The 19,797-nt window shown below is 44.2% G+C and overlaps 1 protein-coding gene across 4 annotated transcripts in view; it reads right to left on the reverse strand.

The window, feature by feature from the left end:
* The window catches only part of CSNK1A1 (casein kinase 1 alpha 1), a gene marked incomplete at its 3' end in the record, with an annotated part of 37,246 nt that extends 18,642 nt beyond the window's left edge, over window positions 1-18,604 (reverse strand). For 2 of the 4 annotated variants that reach the window (XM_082324529.1, XM_082324528.1), the window contains exons 1-4: window positions 18,068-18,604; window positions 17,144-17,250; window positions 3,981-4,107; window positions 2,129-2,227 (exon numbers count right to left, since the gene is read on the reverse strand). In XM_082324529.1, the coding sequence (XP_082180655.1) occupies window positions 2,129-2,227; window positions 3,981-4,107; window positions 17,144-17,250; window positions 18,068-18,190 (456 nt within the window). In that variant the 5' untranslated portion in view covers window positions 18,191-18,604. The remainder of the gene's footprint in view (window positions 1-2,128; window positions 2,228-3,980; window positions 4,108-17,143; window positions 17,251-18,067) is intronic. The other 2 variants (XM_082324527.1, XM_082324530.1) reach the window with 2 other exon arrangements.
* Window positions 18,605-19,797: the final 1,193 nt, after the last annotated feature.

A 19,797-nucleotide genomic window follows, 5' to 3' on the forward strand; every position in this document is an offset into this window, starting at 1 on the left:
TTGGCTCTATTAAAAAAGGAAATTGAGTTTTGCTTACAAAAGCATCCTTTGGTTCCACAAACTGCCCTTCCCCCAAAAGACATTTAGAAAAAGTAAATCTTCAGTAAGGAAGAGGTAGAAGGCATTTAGTCACCTTAAAGTTTACTTTCATAAGCATGCAGGGCTTATTTCTAGCAGAGCTGAAAATTCATCTTTTAAGGTGGGAGCAAAATTTCTCCCCATCACCAAATTAAAATTTGAAAAAAATCAATTTAATTTTTTGAAAAATATAACTGACAGGAAGCTACTGGAACAAGATTACCATGCTATTCTAGTCTTTGCGGCTGATTTTCTTTAAACTGTGTATAGTAATCTCTAAAAAACCCCAAACTACACTTAGTTATAAAAAGAAACAAAGTAAATACTGTATGATGGCAAGTGTTCCCTAGGTAAAGCACTTGGTTCCAAACTGAAGCAACCCTTTCCTCGTATTGCTCATGTAAACCTATCAGTCTGCACTGCTGTCAAGAACTACCTCCCTAATCTCTCAAACCCTGCCACAGCAGTGAAGCCCATGCCCGCAGACAGTGTTTACCACCATATCATTGCATGGCTCCCTAACTAGTCTACTAATGGGAAAAAAATATAATGGTTTGCAGGCAATTTTGTTTTTCATTTCAGCTGATGCAAATCTAATGTGTTCCTCCACTAAAGTAAGCACAGCAGCAATTTCTAGGCCATTAATCCACATCAAGATGAAACGGAGTGCAGCAATGCCAACCTAGCATGACTGTGCAAAAGTACAGGAAAATGGCCCCAAAAGAACAATTGGAAATCAGAAACTAAAACTAGGAAAAAAAATTAAAGTTTTCAAGTTATACTCTAAGTCATGCCAGAAAATTAAGGAGCCTAACTGCTCGACACAGCAGAGAAAAATAGAGCTCTACAGAGTTGAAGTATGAAACTTGGGAACAAGCAAAGTTTAACAGCAACAGGATTACATAAAGACTGCCTTTCAGCTGGACTTACGAGCTTTTCCAACAATGGTTGTATCTAAACATTCAGTGCACTGCACCTCTTCAGACAAGCTGTTACCTGATGTTACTCAAGCTCTCCCCTTCTAATGTTCATGGCCCTGAAGTTGGCATTCATACAGGCAAACAAAGGTAAACATTTTAAATACTAGTAGTGCCTAAAGAGATGAGACATTCTCGGATGGCATATAGAGACGATAAGTGGGAATCTTGCTTCCAATAAACAGCTTGATCACGTACATTTGTCCTGAAGTTAATTTCTATTAAGTAGCATGCTTAATGCATTGCCAATGCTGCCTGTCTGCCCGAGCTCGACATACAAATTGCAGGATTAAGCATATTTCACTCAAGAGAACTAAAAATAAAAAAAAAAAGGTTTTCTTCTATCTAAGGTTTTCAACAGGAAACATGCACTTCTGACTACATTTACCCATCCAAACAAGCGCAACAACCTCAGCCCGCCCCCCCGCCCTGCTTTTTTTCCACAAAGTAAATTGAGAGCAGTTTTTTGTTGTACAACATATTCAAGTACTCTACAACTTAACCCTTTTCCATCGACATATTTGCATAATTTCATTTATAAATAAAGGCAATCGATCTACATGTTGGCTATTAGTCATATCCACGCTTCTGATGGCTGAAGAGTTCTCTTCACCAGTCTGTCACTGCAAGATTTAACGCCCTGAGGACTGGCAGGTCAGGAGCTCCCACGCTGGCACAAATTCTTTTCATCCCAGGAAGTCAGCCCCAAGCCAAAGATAAGATTTGACTTGATCATTGAGGAAAAAAAATGCTATTACAACAGTCATCTCGATAACAAAACTCCATCATTGAGAAAAGCACCCAAGTACCCTCTAGGGTTAGTTTATAATCTTGTTGCAAGCCTAGAAATCATCTTGCAATCAAGTGCATCTCACAGGGTGGGTCAGAGACCCACATGTGTATGCCACTGCATTTAGAAGCCAACGCTGAGAAATCCAAGTTCTCGCATCAAAGAACCACAGTTTAGCATCCAAAACATCAGCTTTAGCAATGAGTTTTAAAAAGGCTGTGCAGCTTGAATCAAGTAACATAGCCATTCCCTTTGGATTTTAAACAAAGAGCATTAGACTAACCTTATTACAGTGACGCCCAATACCCATTAGGAAGTTATCTGGTTTAATGTCTCTGTGTATAAAATTCTTTGTGTGCACATATTCAATTCTACTGATCATCTGTAAAAAAGCACAACAACAAAACAGGTAAGATCTCAATGAGAGCAATACAATTCACTTAAACCTGCAATGAAAGCATAAATTTTTAGCGTTACCTTCCTCTGCAACTGAAGTTTATATATTTGCTTAATGAAAACCAAGTCTTTTTATGCTGTTCAAATAAATTTATCTTTCTTACCTGTTAAGATTCCATAATCTTGGTCAGGAAACGGCAGATTAAATACCTGAAACTCTCCCAGACATTCAAGTCCATATTCTAACTATAGTGTCCCATTAAAGAGTAATTTCTTTTTCTTACTTCACACAAAAGTTTTCTATACCTACCACAAGACAATTTTAAAGCTCATTCCCTCCCCCTGTCCTAGTTATTCATTCATCAAGCATCACTATTCCAGGTAACAGTTTTCACGGAGCAAGTAACAACTTGATTGTGGCCCATACTGTCATATCTAGGCTACCATGATCCAGGAATAACAGTCAGCAATGCAGACGCAGAGAAACTCTGGCGCATCTGTATCGTCATATACAACCATGCAACTTCCTGTGCGTGAGATCACAGCCCATGCATTTATGTGGTACAGCTTTCCAGCTACTAAAACACTCTTCATGCAATAGCTGAATTGTTGCAACATCACAACCTTGACAGCTGTTCTACTGGACTATGCCCTAAAAGCCAGTTCTGTGCGCTGATATCATACATCCTGTCTATTTTTCCAAGATGACAACTAATTAGTGTTGATCATCCAAAGGAATACTGCACAAAAACCATACAGATTCCCTGGAGATGCTGTAACACCCAGACTCTAGCTGACTGAGCAGGCAAATGGCTCTCTAGAGCAAGTGTACCGCTCCAGGCAGCTGAGAATAGGGACAGCTGACCTTGTCTCCATACAAATGCCGTGAGCTTCCTTGGCCAAGAGCCTGGGATTCTACGAGCATCTGGCGAAGTGACAACTTGGTACTGACATCAGTTACGTACTATTAGATGAAATTTAAACTACCATTGAAAATTCAATTTGAGAAACCCTTACTGCCTTTCAAGTAGCTGAATACAGCACAATCAAGCTATGTATTGAACAGCAAGAAATACATATGGCTGGCCATTTCAAATGCTGTACTCTCATGACCAAGTTGAAAAAATATCAGTTGCTAGAAAAAGACTTAAGAAACCTCAGTTTTAGAGGCCTTGATTAAGTTTGAGGCACACTGGCATCTCCATTAACAGCTTTAAGAACTGCCTTCAAGCACCACAACCACCAAAACAGTATTTATTAGCTCACGGTCTGGTACTAGAAGTGACAGGAGGTTGTGAGCACATAGTGACACTCGATAAGAACAGACCCGTAGACTTGCACGTTGCCCACCTGTCACCGCAGCTGGCCAGCATGTAACAGGCTTCCACTGAGTCGGATCAACCATAACTGGAGATTGCTTCAGACCTTCTAACACCACACCCATGGCTGATATTGGGAGTTAATCCACCCGTATTAGTCTCGATACTTTAATAAAGTTGCACTTGTTGGATCTGAGCATCAAGGAGCTGGTATCTGCACCGCCCTCCCACTACAGGCCTGCGTTCGTTTTGTAGGCCACAGGACGCAGAAGCCACCATTACTCCATCCCTATATAGGTCAAGTGTTGGCTTAGCTATACACGACACTGCATAACACATTATTTAACCCACTTTAAAAGAACCACATTGCACAAAATACTTCAGGGTTTTTAACTTCCTGACAGTAAGATTTGTACATACCTGGTCTGCTAACATAAGTACTGTTTTCATCGTAAACCTGCGAGAACAGAAGTTGAAAAGGTCTTCAAGGCTGGGACCAAGAAGATCCATAACTAGAACATTGTAGTCCTTTTCTTGACCATACCACCTGCAACAAAGAAAATCATTCAGCATTAGCAGGAATCCTAATGCGGCCCAGGATACCATTAGCCCTCTTGGCTGCAAGGGCACATTGCTGACTAATTTTCAATCTTGAAAGCTAACTGAAAACTAAGGCTGGTAGTGTCTTATTTTTTCCTGGAAACAAAGTCTGAGGACAAACCAGAACACACAAGTTGGCAAGCATGTTGTGCATACATTTAATTTTCCCATAAGAGGAAACACTTTAGCAGCAACTGAAATAGCAAACACCAAAATCAAAATGCAATCAAAGCAGAAGCCATTACATGTCAATATACTGCAGGGTGCGTACAAAGTCTGAACCGAAACTCATCGGCAGGACCCCTTACGCTCCCATCATTGCTTCCTGCGTTATTTGACTTCACAGAAACATCTTTAAATGCTTTAGGCTTTGTTTTCGGGTATGATTTCTCTGCAACAGACCAAAGCAGCTCATGCAGTTAACTCATATACTACCTCTTCATTCATTCATGCAAATTTAACAAATGGCAATCAAGTTCTACCATCCTATTATAAGTAGAAGATAAAGGCTCTTTACCAGGTTTTCAACATCATAAAGGGAAAAAGTGCCATAAAGTGTCATAAAAGCAAAATTACAAACGTAGCAAAATATGAATTGCAGCCAGACTGTGATATCAACCCTTAAGTGTCTGATACATCAATTCAGAGCAAAAAATTAAATGTTACCAACGCTGTAAGGACAAGCAGAAAGCCTCCCATGCATACTTTTCCTTCCAATCCATGTCTAGCATTTCCATCACAGGATTGCTTCATGTTATCTGCAACTGGGGGATAGCATTTCACCACCTAAGCTGCTGAGAAGACCTGGAGTCACACCCTTCACTTCTGCAAATCTCAGCTGTGAATTTCCGTACTTTAAATGGGCACTGAAAGACAGAACCTGAATATTCTTCTCTACAGTCCTTCTGCACATTCCAGATACCTACAGTTAAGCAAGAGGTGTGTGAGAAAAACTGTTTATGAAGCTGTGCTGAGTACTAGTACATCACTGTAAAGATCCAACACTGTATCGATCAGAAGGCTGCATTTTGCCTTTGCTAGGCAATGAGTCCTTACGACAAGGACCTAGCACCAGCAGTCAGTGGGTAAGGCACCGACCAGCTCTCTCCTGGAGGAGTCCTGAAGTTTCCAACAACAGCGGTGCAGACAAGATACACCAAGAATATACCCCATAATAAGAGCATGCAGATAAAACAAAACAAAAAAAAAAATAAAGATTCAGCTCAAACACAGAAGTAGCTGGGGCTTAAAGATCTGTGTAGACATTTTATTTCCACTTTAGGCAGTGACTCCAGGAGACTAATGCATGGTTGTCTGGAAAATAGTTACCACTGATAAAGCTGACAAATTCCTTGGTAGTCACAGGATTCCAAGCTTAGCCAGGGTAGTAAAGTAAAATGTTTACAAAACCTCAGAGAAAAGATTCTATATTTGGATTTGTTTCAGGAACTACTGGCCTGTACCTTCCCACTGTTGGGATTCTAGTAGAAACCATGCACTTTGTAACGCATGGTTATAAATTTGATAAGAGTTACGTACGAGCTGTGGATCATACTAATTGTTTTACAGGTCAGTCTAGGACCTTTATTCATTCCCTACATCAAGAGGGGATGCAGAAAATACGTATTTTGAAAGCAGTCATTCAAATGAAATGTCAACAAAAGTTTTCCTCCAACACGTTAATGATCATACCAATACTGTAAGTACTATTTATCAGTTTTTGCCTTCTAAAAATTCATTGAATGTACTATGATGTACCAAAAAAAAAACCACTTACAAGTGACTCAACTAGGAAAGCACGCTGATGGTATTATTTGATAAAGTCTGTAATTTATGAAAAGGTTAATATTCACACTGCAATCTGACACCGAGCCATGAAACACACATTTTGAAAAGACCTGCCTAGCTAGGCCTTTGTAAGGAGTGATCAGAAGCTAGTTTCAACTGCAAGAGCAACAAAGAAGAGCATTTAAAAAATGCAATGCAGAGATGGAGAAAGAGTCAAAAGGAGATGCTGTTGAGTAAAGTTCTTAATCAACTACAAACCAGCTTCAGTTCAAGAATTACTGACTATGCCTGTAAATCTACTTCTTGGTTCCTATCAAAGTCACCTACGCAAACAGCTGAGTAGTTTTGACAAGGCCCTATAAACAGCTCCATAGGCCACCCTTGAAAACAAAACATTATGGTCACCTAGAGTAATGAAAATGACCTGCCTAGTTATTCTGTCATATGAAATTTAGGTTTGTTGTGAAAAAGTCTGAAGAATAATGAGCTGAAATGAAGCATTCTAAGGAGTAAATCAAGATCTAGACAAAATATGATTTTCTTCAAGAAATGGAAGTCCAATTCAGATGCTGAGTGTAATTGTTCAGTACAGTAATGGTTCAGTGCCCAAGAGACTGCAGTATAAGGGAAAAGGATCAAAGATCAGTCTTCAACTGAGCTAAGAAAATTTAGTTACAGCATCACAGAAAGAGTGAAGCTGATGAAAAGGAAGCTTACCCTGGGAGCCACATTTTAAAAAGCATCTGGTTCCTCTATAGGGATCTCTCTGCTTAGTAAGTGCGGTAATTCAGGTTGATTGCACAACCTCCATTTGGCCTACTTCTACATATGCACAAGAAAATTTTAATCTCCTGACCATTTTGCACTGGTGGAAGGCAGAATCAACCCTGCAAAACAAATAAGACGGGACCTCTCAACATTTCATTTTCATGTTTACCTGCCTGTAATTCCTTGCAGAAGACTGCCGCATCTATTCATTTCACTACTGGCAACCGAAACTTCTGCTAGGGTATTGGAGTAACTTGTGCTGTATTTACTTTGCTAATACTGCAAGTAAGTTTTCATTTCCCTTGGAACATTTCCAGGGAAAACAGGATTAAGAAGGAAGGCTACATCATGTCCATTCAAAGTCTAATACCTGCTACTACTGGCAGCTCTGAGTGAAAGTGTTAGAAGTCTTGGCTCTTCTCAAGAAACCTTGGATATTGATATATATGCACTTGGCAAGTACTCCTTCCTCCCATGTGCGCATAATCAATGTAAGATGGTATACAAGCACGCATTTTGGATGAGCACAAATTCAGAGCACTTTGGCATGCAAGTTTTAACACTACTGGGCTAAAATGCAAAACAATAGGGCAACAAACTGAGCACAATTCTAAAAAAACAGCTACTATCTCAAACAGAAATCTTCAGAAGCTCTAATACTGTATCAGCAATGAAACTTTGAGTGAACTACTAATATGAATGAATGATCCACACATACGTTTTGGATTTGTGCTGAGAACAGTGTTGACAATACAGGGATGTTTTTGTTATTGCTGAGCAGTGCTGACAGAGTCAAGGCCTTTCTGCTTCTCACACCCACCAGCGAGCAGGCTGGGGGTGCACAAGGAGTTGAGGGGACATGGCCAGGACAGCTGACCCCAGCTGACCAAAGGGATATTCCATACCATATGACATCACGCTCGGCATGTAAAGCTGAGGGAAGAAGGGAGGGGGGGATATTCGGAGTGATGGCGTTTGTCTTCCCAAGTCACCATTACACGTGATGGAGCCCTGCTTTCCTGGGGATGGCTGAACACCTGCCTGCCGATGGGAAGGAGGGAATGAATTCCTTGGTTTGCTTTGCTTGTGGGTGTGGCTTTTGCTTTACCTATTCAACTGTCTATCTCAATCCATGAGTTTTCTCACTTTCACCCTTCTGATTCTCTCCCCCATCCCATGGGGGGGAGTGAACGAGCGGTTCTGTGGAGTTTAGCTGCCTGCTGGGTTAAACCATGACAATTATTTTTTTAAAAAAAGTAAATAACTAGGCTAGGATAACACAAAGTATGATTTTTATCAGCTTTCCTGAAGAACAGCAGTAGATGATCTTATTGAAGACTACACAGAACATTAACATGACAATATTATTATGAAGAGCTAAGATTTACCCTTGAACTGGCAGCACAACGCTGTAACATCTGACACGGCTGTTAAGAACCCTAGTCCATATTCAAGCTGTAAGGCGTGCCCAGGCTCACGCATGCACCGTCACTCTCCCTTGCCTCATCTGTTTAAAGCTACGTATCAGTTAGAATACAGTAAATATCCTTGACGAAGCTTTCCGTCAAAGCAAGGTTAAAGATCGAACACTGTGACCTTAATTTGACTTCAGCGACTTGTCTAATTTGAAAGGCAAAGACTCACCACATCAACAAAGTTTCCAAATCATGTGGTTTAGCAGCCTGATATATTGCCCCAGCATAGGCATACAGCTGAAATTTTGTAACATCTTGAATTTCAATATTTGCAGCTCTATGCTGAACAGCTGCCACATGACACATGGGTTGCAAGTACTGGGTTTCCACATCCCATACAGTAAAGCGGGTATGATGCCAGATCACACCACAAGTGAATGTTTCTCTGAACTCATGTGGGGTGTTTTTTTTAATTCCCTTGACTAACCGTGAGAGAAGCAAGTGAACGAAGTACTGATGCACATCGAGCACTTAGTAGCAACTACTGTAGTCAGGTCTATGCAAACTTAAAAACCCTTTTCTGTTTTCAGAGCTGCATCTTTCAAAAACTGTATGATGTCTATTTCTGCAACTGCATATTTCATAAATAACATCAATGACAAAAGAAATGTTTGAGAAAATGTTAATAGCTTGTTTTGTTTGTGGTTTTAACTGAGAAAACATTTCATTTGGTTATTGTAATATTCTCTTCACATCTAGTGTATTTTCCTTTGGAAGAGTCAAATTGAGGTAGGTCAACTAGCAAAGAGAGGTGGGCGAAGGGCTAACAGAATTCTGACATGGGCCATGAAATTATAGGCCCAGTTTCAGACTACGGTACCACTTACACAGCTTTAGTAGATAACCAGCAGTTCCATGCATTACATTGGCACTTGTAATTACAGCAAAAAGGTAACAAAAGCAGCACAATTATGCAAGCTGCGTGAGGTGGTCATGTGATAAAAGAAAAGGATTCAGAAGATTCACCTGAAAAAAATCCCAAATTCACATCAAGATGAATTAAATTACTGAATAACTGCACAGCTGCTAATCACTGGTAAAGAAACCTCAAATCCCATACATTCTGAAACCATGAAGGCAGTAAAGGCATTGTCACCATTAGCATAACAGCACGTCGTTTTCTCTACAGCTTATTATATACAAAACCAGAACATGAGCTCAGTGTCACAAGAAAGTGTTCCTACTACCAGAGCAACTATAACAAGGCTATTTTGTTCCAGCTTAATAAAAATCTCTCCTCCATCAACACCTGCTTTGCCAGGTAACGTATCCTCCACTAAAGGCCTCTCTCAGTTCGATCGTTGACTACTCCAGCGGAGGCTGCGGCAAGCTGGCATTACAAACACAACTGCAGAATGCCATCCTTCTGTGAGGCAAAAAAGAGTATCTCCTGGTGCCTCACTGCAAGGAAGCACAATGCTTCTGGGACAGGACGTGAATAGTGAAACTCAAACCTTTAGACTTCCAGAAACATTTATAGTCACATAAAAAAAGGACAATTTGGACTTCTCTGACATTACATAAACTCTTGCCACTTTCATAATTCATAGTATGCGACCCTATGATTACTCTGGGTAGTCCTATGCAATTAGTTTCCCAGCACTGGAGCTTTCAAACACCAAGTGGAAGAGTTCACATGACAAAAATGCAGATTGTCAGAACTAAGGTGGATAAAAAAGCTAATAAAACAAAAAGCGTACAGTGAACAAGCAAGCTGGAAAAAACTTACTACTACAATTACCTGAGATCCCCTTATAAGTAAGTTTGACAAGTCAGTGGGCACATGAGGGTGAATATGCAAGTCTGGAAGGCCTCATGAACACAAAGGGTTTAGACATCCTACAGAAAACCAAATGACACTGAACTGATGAACACTCTGGAACTGTATTCCATTTCTGCAGGCACTAAGTCCTTTATACAGAAGTCTCTGAACTGGCATTAGTCAGATGATGCGACTAAGGAGAAGACAGACCTCCCTATAATCATATAGCTCTAATATCGAGTGTCACTGAAAAATAATAAGTAATCCTAACCAGTGAAAGTACAGGTATTCTACACAGAAACTGTGAAGCAATCGGTATCAATGCTTAAGGCACTGAGGTGCAAGCCCTGTCATCAACATTCGGGAAAGGAAACCCAAATCTGAACAGGGACAGAAAAGAGACTTCAAAAACGATGGGAAGGTGGTGACCTCTGTAATCACGTATTCAAACAGCTCAGCAAGGCAGCTATGGTGTTACACAACTATTCTTTATAGATACGGGAGGACTGTAATAGGGAGAAGGTTATTAACAAAAAAATCAGGGAAGAAATAAATAGGAACTGCCTGCCTATGGGTACAAGCATTTATCTTTAGGCACAGCAGCTCTCTCAGTCCGACAACAGAATCATGAGCACCACCGTGCTAGCCTAGAAAGTTTTAACATTGCACCTGACCGATTCACAGAAAGAACGGCACGTTGTCTGAAACAGGCGCTGGATTGGGACCAAAGTGGCCCCTTCTAGTCCCGTGTTCTAGACTTCTCAGGACAGATGTCTCCTGACAAATAATTGGGAAGTATATTCTGCCTGTAAAAATATACTAATTTGAGTCTTAACAGATACTGAAGCAACACATATAAGAAAGGTAATCTATCATCATAAGATTCATGTCGAAATTGACACACATTTTAAATTTCTAGTTTATCTCCCCTGAAGCTAGAAAAGCACTTCTTAGCTGTTAGCCAGCCAGGAGTAATGTAAGTGAACTTAGCATAATACGGCATGACTGAAATACTGAAGTGGAATATTTAGCAGATGTCATCTAACGTTAGTTGCCATGGTGAGTATGAATTAGGCCACCCAAGTACTAAATAAAGAAACAGCAATGAACACCCTACACTATGAAGTTAGACAGACTCTATAAATAAAATTCTGTATCAGTTTTTGTACAGTTATGAGAGAATCTGAATACGTGAAGTATGCCAGTGCAACTCATCTCCTAAGCAATAAGGTCATTTCATCTGCCTAGCGTTATGTTGCATATATATTTCCATGTAGTTGACTTGCTGTTTTGCTAGCTGTTTAATGAGGTCCATTAACACCGGATAGGAAGTGAGGAGAACCTATGTCGAGTTTCTCCCACAAAAGTCAGGAGGTTCAGTTGAGAAGGTAAGCCACTAATCCGCAGCAGGTACAGGAAACATTGCTGAGGAAAAGTGTTTCATTAGTACCTCTGCTGATCACCCGTTCCAAACAAGAGTAACACTGAACCGAAACTGCATACTTTTGCAGCTGTTTCTGCAAAGGCTGAGCTAAGGCAAGGAGAAAAAAAGAAAAAAAAACAAAATCAGAAAAGGACAGCTTCATTTGTTTTTCAAACTGTGATCTCTCTTGGATGCTTCTAAGGAGTCCACGAAGACCAATTAAGACAGAAGTTTAGATTGTTACAAAACATGAAATAGGTTTTGTTTCAAGACATTCATTCTCTCAGTAGAAAAATTTTAGGTGTTGATTTACAAGACTAGCTTTCAATTTTACTTTGAGCTACCAGAACAAGAGGCTTCCTCTTATCTACTAGAGTGGTTCTGCCCTTCAGTATGCAGCCTTAAGTAATCGCAGGTGGCTAATTAATAGGAGGCTCTGTTGCTAGAACCTTCCTCCTCATTACTTGCAGACCTAGATGAAAGTATCAGTCTTACCAAAGAAAAGAAGACAGAAAACTTTTCAGACTTAGTATCTGACTACTAGTTTGGGGGTTGTTTTTTTTTTTTTTTTGGGGGGGGGGGGAAAGCATGGCGGGGTTGCTTTTTGTTTGTGGGTTTGGTGGGTATTTTTCCAGTGGTGTTTTTGGTTTTGTGGTTTGTTTTTTTGTTGTTGTTTTTTTTTTTTTTTATGCTGCAGGAAGTTATTGGAAAAACAGTTTAAAATGACAGGTGTATGTACAGATTTTTAAGCACTGCTCAAAGAGATCAAAATTTGAAGTGCTCAAGGAAAAATCCATTGTGAAAACAATCCTAAGATTACCAAACTTGACCACATTTTTCGAATGAATACAGGCGGAGTCTGTTATTAATAGATTATCCAACAACATGGCAGTAAGCAACCAGGAGAACAAAAATTGTAGATGCTTTTATAGATTTTTTTTTTTGCCAGAAACTTTACAGTACACTTCATTATTTAGAAGATTGCATAGTGATACGAGTGGTAATACTGAATTTCTCAACATCAAAATATTTTGCAAGAACTTACTGTATTGAAAAGTTCGGAAATGGAAGGATTTACTTGTTCAGTTTGCAAGAGAATGTTGCAAAGAAAAAAACCCATTAAGTCAGTAGCTTTTGGTTTTTAAACTTACAAATGACTAAACTTAAATATTACTTTAATTAGCCTCACATGCTGTACAGTATCTCTTCGGCCTTGCCCACACAAGAATACACACGATATTGTTTCACATTCACTAGGCTCTCTTCCTGCTCTGAACTGCAACACTTCCAATACATCGCCAATAGCCACAGCTGGTTCCAGCATAGCTGTTTTCCATTTGAAACTGACGATAATGAAAACAAGTTAACCCATGATATTGTCAGGAGGAAAATCTGAAGCCCACTTTTCTTTCCAGAGTACTTCTGAAAGAGTACCTAAAGGTAATCGTCATAAAGGATACGAACAATACTTGAGAAATACCACAAATGGCAAAAATCAAGAGTGTCTGTCACAGATAATTTGAACAATTGCTTTTGTCAAGGGTGTTTAACAAAGTTACACTATGAACAAAACAACATACAAAATCACCAAACACACTCTGCTGCATTCCTCCAAGCCAGAACAAAGAATTTGGGAATAAAGGTAGACAGTCCAAACTAATAGGATCAGTGCCCAGTTAACAAGATTACAGCTAAAAATGCTTTGCCACTGAAAAGAGAGGAAAAAAGAAAAAGACAGCTGATGGCTGAGAACAATGAGAATAAGCCCAGCAGAATACTGCAGACTTTGCATTGTGTCCCAAAGGCAGATCAGATTGTTAGAATGTTAAGCTTGGTTCAAGAGCCTTTGTGAAAAATGAAAGTAATAATTAACCAAAATTTGTACATCAAGAACAAACCACAGCTTAAAAATCTGAAGAGCATTTATATAAGGTTTTGTGGAACTCCAGAGACAAGTTCAAACTTTGCTATCTCTTCCGGGAAACAACAATAAGCAGTGAAGTCAAAGATTTGCAAGTCTAAAAGGGTTTAGAATATTATAGAATGGTTTGGATTGGAGGGGACCTTTAAAATCACCTGGTTCCAGCCCCCTGCCATGGCAAGGACACCTTCCACCAGACCCGGCTGCTCAAAGCCCCATCCAACCTGGCCTTGAGCGCTGCCAGGGACGGGGCATCCCAGCTTCTCCGGGCAACCTGTGCCAGTGCCTCACCACCCTCAGAGTGAAGAATTTCTTCCTTATATCTAACCTAAATCTACCCTCTTTCAGTTTAAAGCCATTACCCCTTGTCCTATCACTATGCTCCCTTGTAAAAAGTCCCTCTCCAGCTTTCTTGCAGGCCCCCTTCAGGTACTGGAAGGATGCTATAAGGTCTCCCGGAGCCCTCTCTTCTCCATGCTGAACCACTCCAACTCTCTCAGCCTGTCCTCACAGCAGAGGCACTCCAGCCCTCTGATCATCTTTGTGGCCTCCTCTGGACTCGCTCCAACAGGTCCATGGCCTTCCTATGTTGGGGGGCCCCAGAGCTGAATAGTCAGAGAATAAACACATTCCAATCTCATTTTTTGCTATTTTGTGTGCAAACAATGTGTTCTTTCTTGCAATCAGCCAGAAAGGCCAAATCAACCTTAAAGGCTAAATTGCTTGGTTCTAGATAATTTAAGTGACACTCTGGATAAGCTATCTTATCATTACTAAGTTTGCAATCACATCTAAAGGGCAGAACTCAGTTTTAAGAACAGGTGCCCAAAATGAATGAGCAATCCATACCTCACCTATTATTTCAGCTTTGTGAGTCAAAGAACCACAGCAGACCACTTTAGTAAGGCAAAGCTACATAATGCAGCTTCTAGTAGGTTGGTCTTGGCCACTGCATTACTTAAGTAGATGAAAAATAGAGAACAAGTCCCTCCTTCTTAAATGAGGAATGCAAGATTACGTGCCTCTGTTTCCCAGACGTGCAGCACTGAGATAAAAATGCTGCTGAGCCCAGCTTATACAGCATGGCAATGAGAACAGCTTAGAATGATTCCTTAATTTTCTATCAAATGCTCTGTTTGTACTGTTGTTGTTTAAAGGTGTCACATTACAGGAATTTTAACAAATGTATTGAAAGATTTTCCTTCAACTTGATTCATCCTTCTAAATATACTGAGCCAAGACAGCTTATTGTGACTTGACAGCATACCATTATAAAACAACGGTGGAACGTGTATTATCAATTACACATGCAAAGTGACCTAAGTACAAAGTCATACATTCTCACAGCTTAGCTGCTGCCAAAAACGCATGTCAAAAAAGTTGAATTGTCTGAAATATGCACAGTAATTTCACTTTGGTGTTAGTCTTTGTAATCACCTATTCAAAGACGTATCCTGGTTAAAACATCTCAGTGATATGTCTCATTTGGTAGGCCAAGTCCTCCCCCTTATATTCAGAGTACCATGGATTCTACTTCTACTGAACACATCACGTTTTAACATTTGTCACAAGACCTGTGCTGGGTACCCTGGTCAGCTTCCTCTTAAAGAAGATGAACACAAAAATACAATTTTAGATTTCTTCAAGCATCACCAGATGTCATACAGCAAGCAGACAACATAGTAACAGAAGCCTAGTCAAAGAACCTGTCAAGCAGCACCTAGGACAGACAAACAGATTTTAAATGCTGCTTCTGAAGACAAAAAAGGTATTTCCAAAACTTTTCTGAAGACACTTTTCTAGAAAAATACTACAAATATTAATACTGTGAGAACCTGAAAGTGAAAAACTTCAAGACTCACTGACATTATCAAATCGATCACACACCTTTAGCACAATGACTCGCTGAATCAATTTGAGTTGTTTTGAGCACTGCCTCAGTTGCCTATTCTTAATTGATAATCTTGTATTATTGCAGGGGGAGGAAGTGTGTGTTAAAGAAAGGCTATACTTCCCCTGTGGCGGTGAGACTTGTAAACCAGTCACTGGTTGTAACAGAAAACAAAATCAGATACAAGAACATCAAATACAGAGGAAAGAAAACTTAAACGACAACTGCTGTAATTGAAGCTAGAAGCAAGTTTCTCAACATGTAAGATTACTTTCAGTATTTCAACTTTAAATAAAACGCTCTTATGGGGCATTTTAACCAAATCCAAGAACTTACACAGTAGTTCACTTCTATTACATGGAAAAATTGAAAAATTTACAACTTAGGCCTTGTTATAGCACCAAACGTTCATTTACTTTTTCAAAAAAACAGTTTAAGGATGCCTGCTTTTCCAGTTTTGCAATGAAACACCCGATATCCACTTGCTTTGGCTGTTTTCCCAGTTATTCCTGTTTTAGCACGTAACTATACCATGACAGCTTTCCAAAATGCAATTTCTATTCTTTCAGTTGCAAAATAAAGGCACCCATTTGAAGAAAAGAAGGAAACCGTAGTCCAAAGTAAAGACTAAACCTGTTTTCACATAAGCAACTCTGTCTAAGCTGCAAGTATTCTGCTTAATTCAGGTATGTTTATTCCTTTCCTGCAAAAGGCTGCAGTGAATGAGGCCAGATGGCCAAGACGACACTGCCTCCTCCACTGCTATATAGCTCCAGCTTACATTCAGGACTCCAGCCAGTTGTGTTTGGGGGGAAAGGGGGAGGAGGGGAGCTATTAACCTCAGAAATGCAGACTTGTTTTAGCTTCCATTAAAATTAATACATGATCTAGAATATGTCATCATCATGACCTTACAATAGACTCTACAGGCCACTATTGATACAGGTACACATACAACAAAGTCAGGGAAGGGTTAACAGGTTAAAAGGAATCCACGATTTGTCCCAATAGCTAAACTGAAATCTTTTCTGCAGCTCAACGAACAAAATTGCTTTATGCCATGGTGCAAATATAAGAAATACTAACTTTAAAAACAATTATTAACAAAGTTTTAAAAAAGAACAACTTCCTGTACAAAGTCTTTTTGGAGAAAACTGAAGTTTCATTCAAGCTATTCTGATGCATAGATTCAGCAGTTGGGAACCAACCCAGTATAACACCTCAATAATCCCAAGAGAAAGAACTCCTCTTAGAGCATGCTGCACCAGTGATTTTCTTCCAGATCAGGAAATTATTAAACATTATTGAAAGTTTCAGACAGAATATGAAACTAGGAAGCCGCACAACAAGCAATTGGGAGGGATGAATCCTGGCGCTTTAGCTGTACGGAAATCCTAGTGACGCATCTGTTGCGGGTAAGAGAAAGGGGCTGCCATTTCATTCCTGGTTGAGGTTCTCTGCCATCTCAAGCCTCGCAGCACTTAACTATGAAAGGAAAAGATACATGCCTGAGCACGTCCCTTGTCCCAACACGAGAAGGGGGAGGGTTAATCACGTCCATCCGCCATTTTCTGAGCGGAGGAGGAAGACATGTTGGAACAAAAAAAAAAAAGCAACAAAAGAAAGCAGCCATTTCCAGTACCGGCTCCAAACTCTCAACCTCATCGAGAACACCGGCTCTCACCGAAACAGCCTCGCACTTCGTTCTAATCACAAGAATTTCTCACAGCTCAGGAACTGCCTAAGATCTCACTTTCAAAGCACAGTGTGCTCGGATAAGAAAAGAGAGCGGGCCAGTGAGGAGGATACCCAACGGGCTGTAGAGCTTGGAATGGAGCATTCTTCCCCCAACAGCCCAGTCCCTCCCAGATAAATCTCTTTTTAAATGGTGGTGTCCTGCCTCACACTAACATTAAGGACAAGTCACTATACTGGCACACATGAATGATTCCTACCGTATATGTGGGATGCCAACTCCTCCCTGCAGAATCTTGTATAGTTTGCTTTCATACAGCAGCTGGGGATGTCTAGCCTTCTGAGACTCCAACTTTACAGCAACTTCCTACAGTGAGAGGGAACAAGGAGTGAGAGCAGAGCGTCCACCAAGCACAGCCTTGCCACTGAGGTTTAAGGGGCACCGCACTTCAATAACCCCCACACACCCCTGCTGCAAATGCTCTGAGGTATAATTTTTTTTTAAGCTCTCGGTGCTCAACGTCCTGCATTTTGTTGCGTCTTCCAATAAAATCCATATCGTGATGATTTGTACATAAATATCCATCCCAGGTCATGAAATTGAGCTGGAGATGTAAAGTCTTCAGATCCACATAAGTGAGGAAGAACATACGTGGGTGTTTCTTCTTTACAGCTCAGAGCCGTGAGGGGGAGGAAGAAGAAAAAAAAAAAAAGAGAAAAAAGAGCTGAAGAAACAGGGGATCTTCTTTGTTTCTATTACCGTTGATGAAAACGAGATAAAGTGTTCCCCAGCTGCGAGCGGGGAATGGCCGACTGGTGGGCGAGGGACGACCCTGGCCACTCACGAAAGACAAAGTCTGTGCGCCCACAATGGTGGGCTCCGCTCCCTGCCTCCAGAAGCCCGCGGCGGGGCGGGGGAGCCCGGGCCCGCACGGCGCTGCCGCCGGGAGGGGCAGTGCCGCCCCCCGGGCGACGAGGGCCCGCGGGCGGGGGCAGCCCCCGGCCCCGGGCACTGCGCTCCCCACCCCCGCGGGGCGGCTCAGCCACCCTGGCGAGCCGGGGCCGCCCGCTGCCCCGCGGGCAGCGACGCCGGGGGCCGGGGGGGCAAAGCCGGGCTTCGGGGAAGTCACCGCCGGCCGCCGGCTCCCCCGAGGCCCAAGGAGGCGAGGGAGAGCCGCCCTTACCTCCCCGTTGGTGATGTTGATCGCCAAATAGATGTCCCCGAAGGAGCCCGACCCGATCTTCCGCACCAGCTTGTATTTGCCTCCGACAATGAACTCGGCCTTGGAGCCGCTGCTGCTCGCCATGGCGAGGGGCGGCTGAGGGGCCCGCCGGGGCCGGGAGGCTCGGGGGGAGAAGGAGGGCTCTACCGCCGCCGCCGAGGAGGGGAGGGGGGGCAGGACAAGGCAGGCGGACCCCGCCGCTCAGCTCCAGCCGGGCCCCTCCGGCGGGCGCCCCCCTCCGCGGCTCTGTCCCGCTCCCCGGACGGGCGGCGCTCGGCGCCCTCCGGAAAAGCGAGAGGCGGCCCCCGAGGCGCTGCGAGGGCAGGGGCGGGGAGAGGGGACGGGGAAGCGCGAAGCCCGCTGGCGCCGCCGGCTCCCGGCCGCCGCCGGCCCTCACTCGGCCGCCGCCGCCATCTTGTCTGCCAGCCGCTGCCGCCGCGGACACAAAATGCCCCCGGCCCGCGGCCGCCGCTTCTTCACCGCGCGGGGCAGCCTGGGAAGGGGGCGGGGCGCCCGCCGCGCGTGCGCCGGGGAGGCCGCCCCCCCCTCCCACCGCGCGCCTGCGCGCGGGGCCGCGCGGGCGGGGAGGAGGGCGGGGCGCAGGCGGCTCCGCGCCCTCTGCGCACGCGCGGGCCCCGCCCGCCCGCGAGGCCAATCACGGGCGCCGCTCCTCGCCCGCCCCCGCCCCGGCCGCGCGTCGCGTGCCAGCTGCGCGCATGCGCAGCGCTCCGACCTGCGCCCGGGCGGAAGAGGCGGGCGCGCGGCTGCCCGCCCTCACCCGCCCCTTAAAGGGGCAGGCGCCCAGCGCCCGCCGCGGCCGGGCCTGCCCCGGGCCCGCCCCCCTCGGGGCGGGGAGCGGGGGGCTTCGGAGCCGGCGGGGGGCCGCCCCGCCCCTGCCTCCCCCCCCCCCCCCCCCCCCCCCCGGCGGCGGGGAGCCCGGGCAGCCGCGCGTCCACCCGCCCTCGCTGGCGGCTGGGGAGCCGGAGGGAAGGCCGGCTCGGCGTCACCGCCGCCGCCGTGACGCAGGTGTCACGCCCCTGTTACGTGGGGCTGCGGGCGCGGCCCCGGGGCTCTCAGCGCGTCCCACCCGCGGCCTGCGCGCACGCTGCCGGCCCGGCGGCGCTGGCGAGTGGATCCCCGGCAGCCTGCGGCCTCCCTCCGGCCTCCCGCCCCGGCCCCGGTCCCCGCCCCGCGGGGCCCTTTCAGCCGGCGGCGCCTGGAGCCCGGTGGGGGCTCGGGAGGAGCCGCGCAGGCCGCGGGCAGAGCCACCCGCCGCGGCCGCCTCTCCCGGCCCTGCGGCCGCAGCCGGCCCCTCCCCGTCCGTTCCCCGTCCGTTCCCCGGTCGCCCGGGCCCAGCAGCTCCCGCTCCCGGAGCCGTTCCCGGCTGCCTGTCGAAGCCCCCCTCGCTTGGTGCTGCGAGATTTTCCTTTGCAGGCACACAAAACTGTGAATTCCCTGTGACTCATCATCACTCCCTGTCAGAGCGGCGTCTTCTGCTGTGCAAGCCTACATTTGGGAAATGATTCAGTCTGGGGAGAAAGCAAGCTCCTACAGCACTGTGGCCCGTGTATGCAGAAGGAAAGCCTGCTCAGGGTGTCTGCTTTTAAGGGGGGCGGCCAGAGAAACGGCTTTCCAGCTTGCCTGCTGCACCCAAAGCCATGAGAATAATAAAAAGTTTGGTTTTAAGACTG

This window comes from Platalea leucorodia, assembly GCF_965183815.1.
Source record: "Platalea leucorodia genome assembly, chromosome: 11".
NCBI lineage: Eukaryota > Metazoa > Chordata > Aves > Pelecaniformes > Threskiornithidae > Platalea > Platalea leucorodia.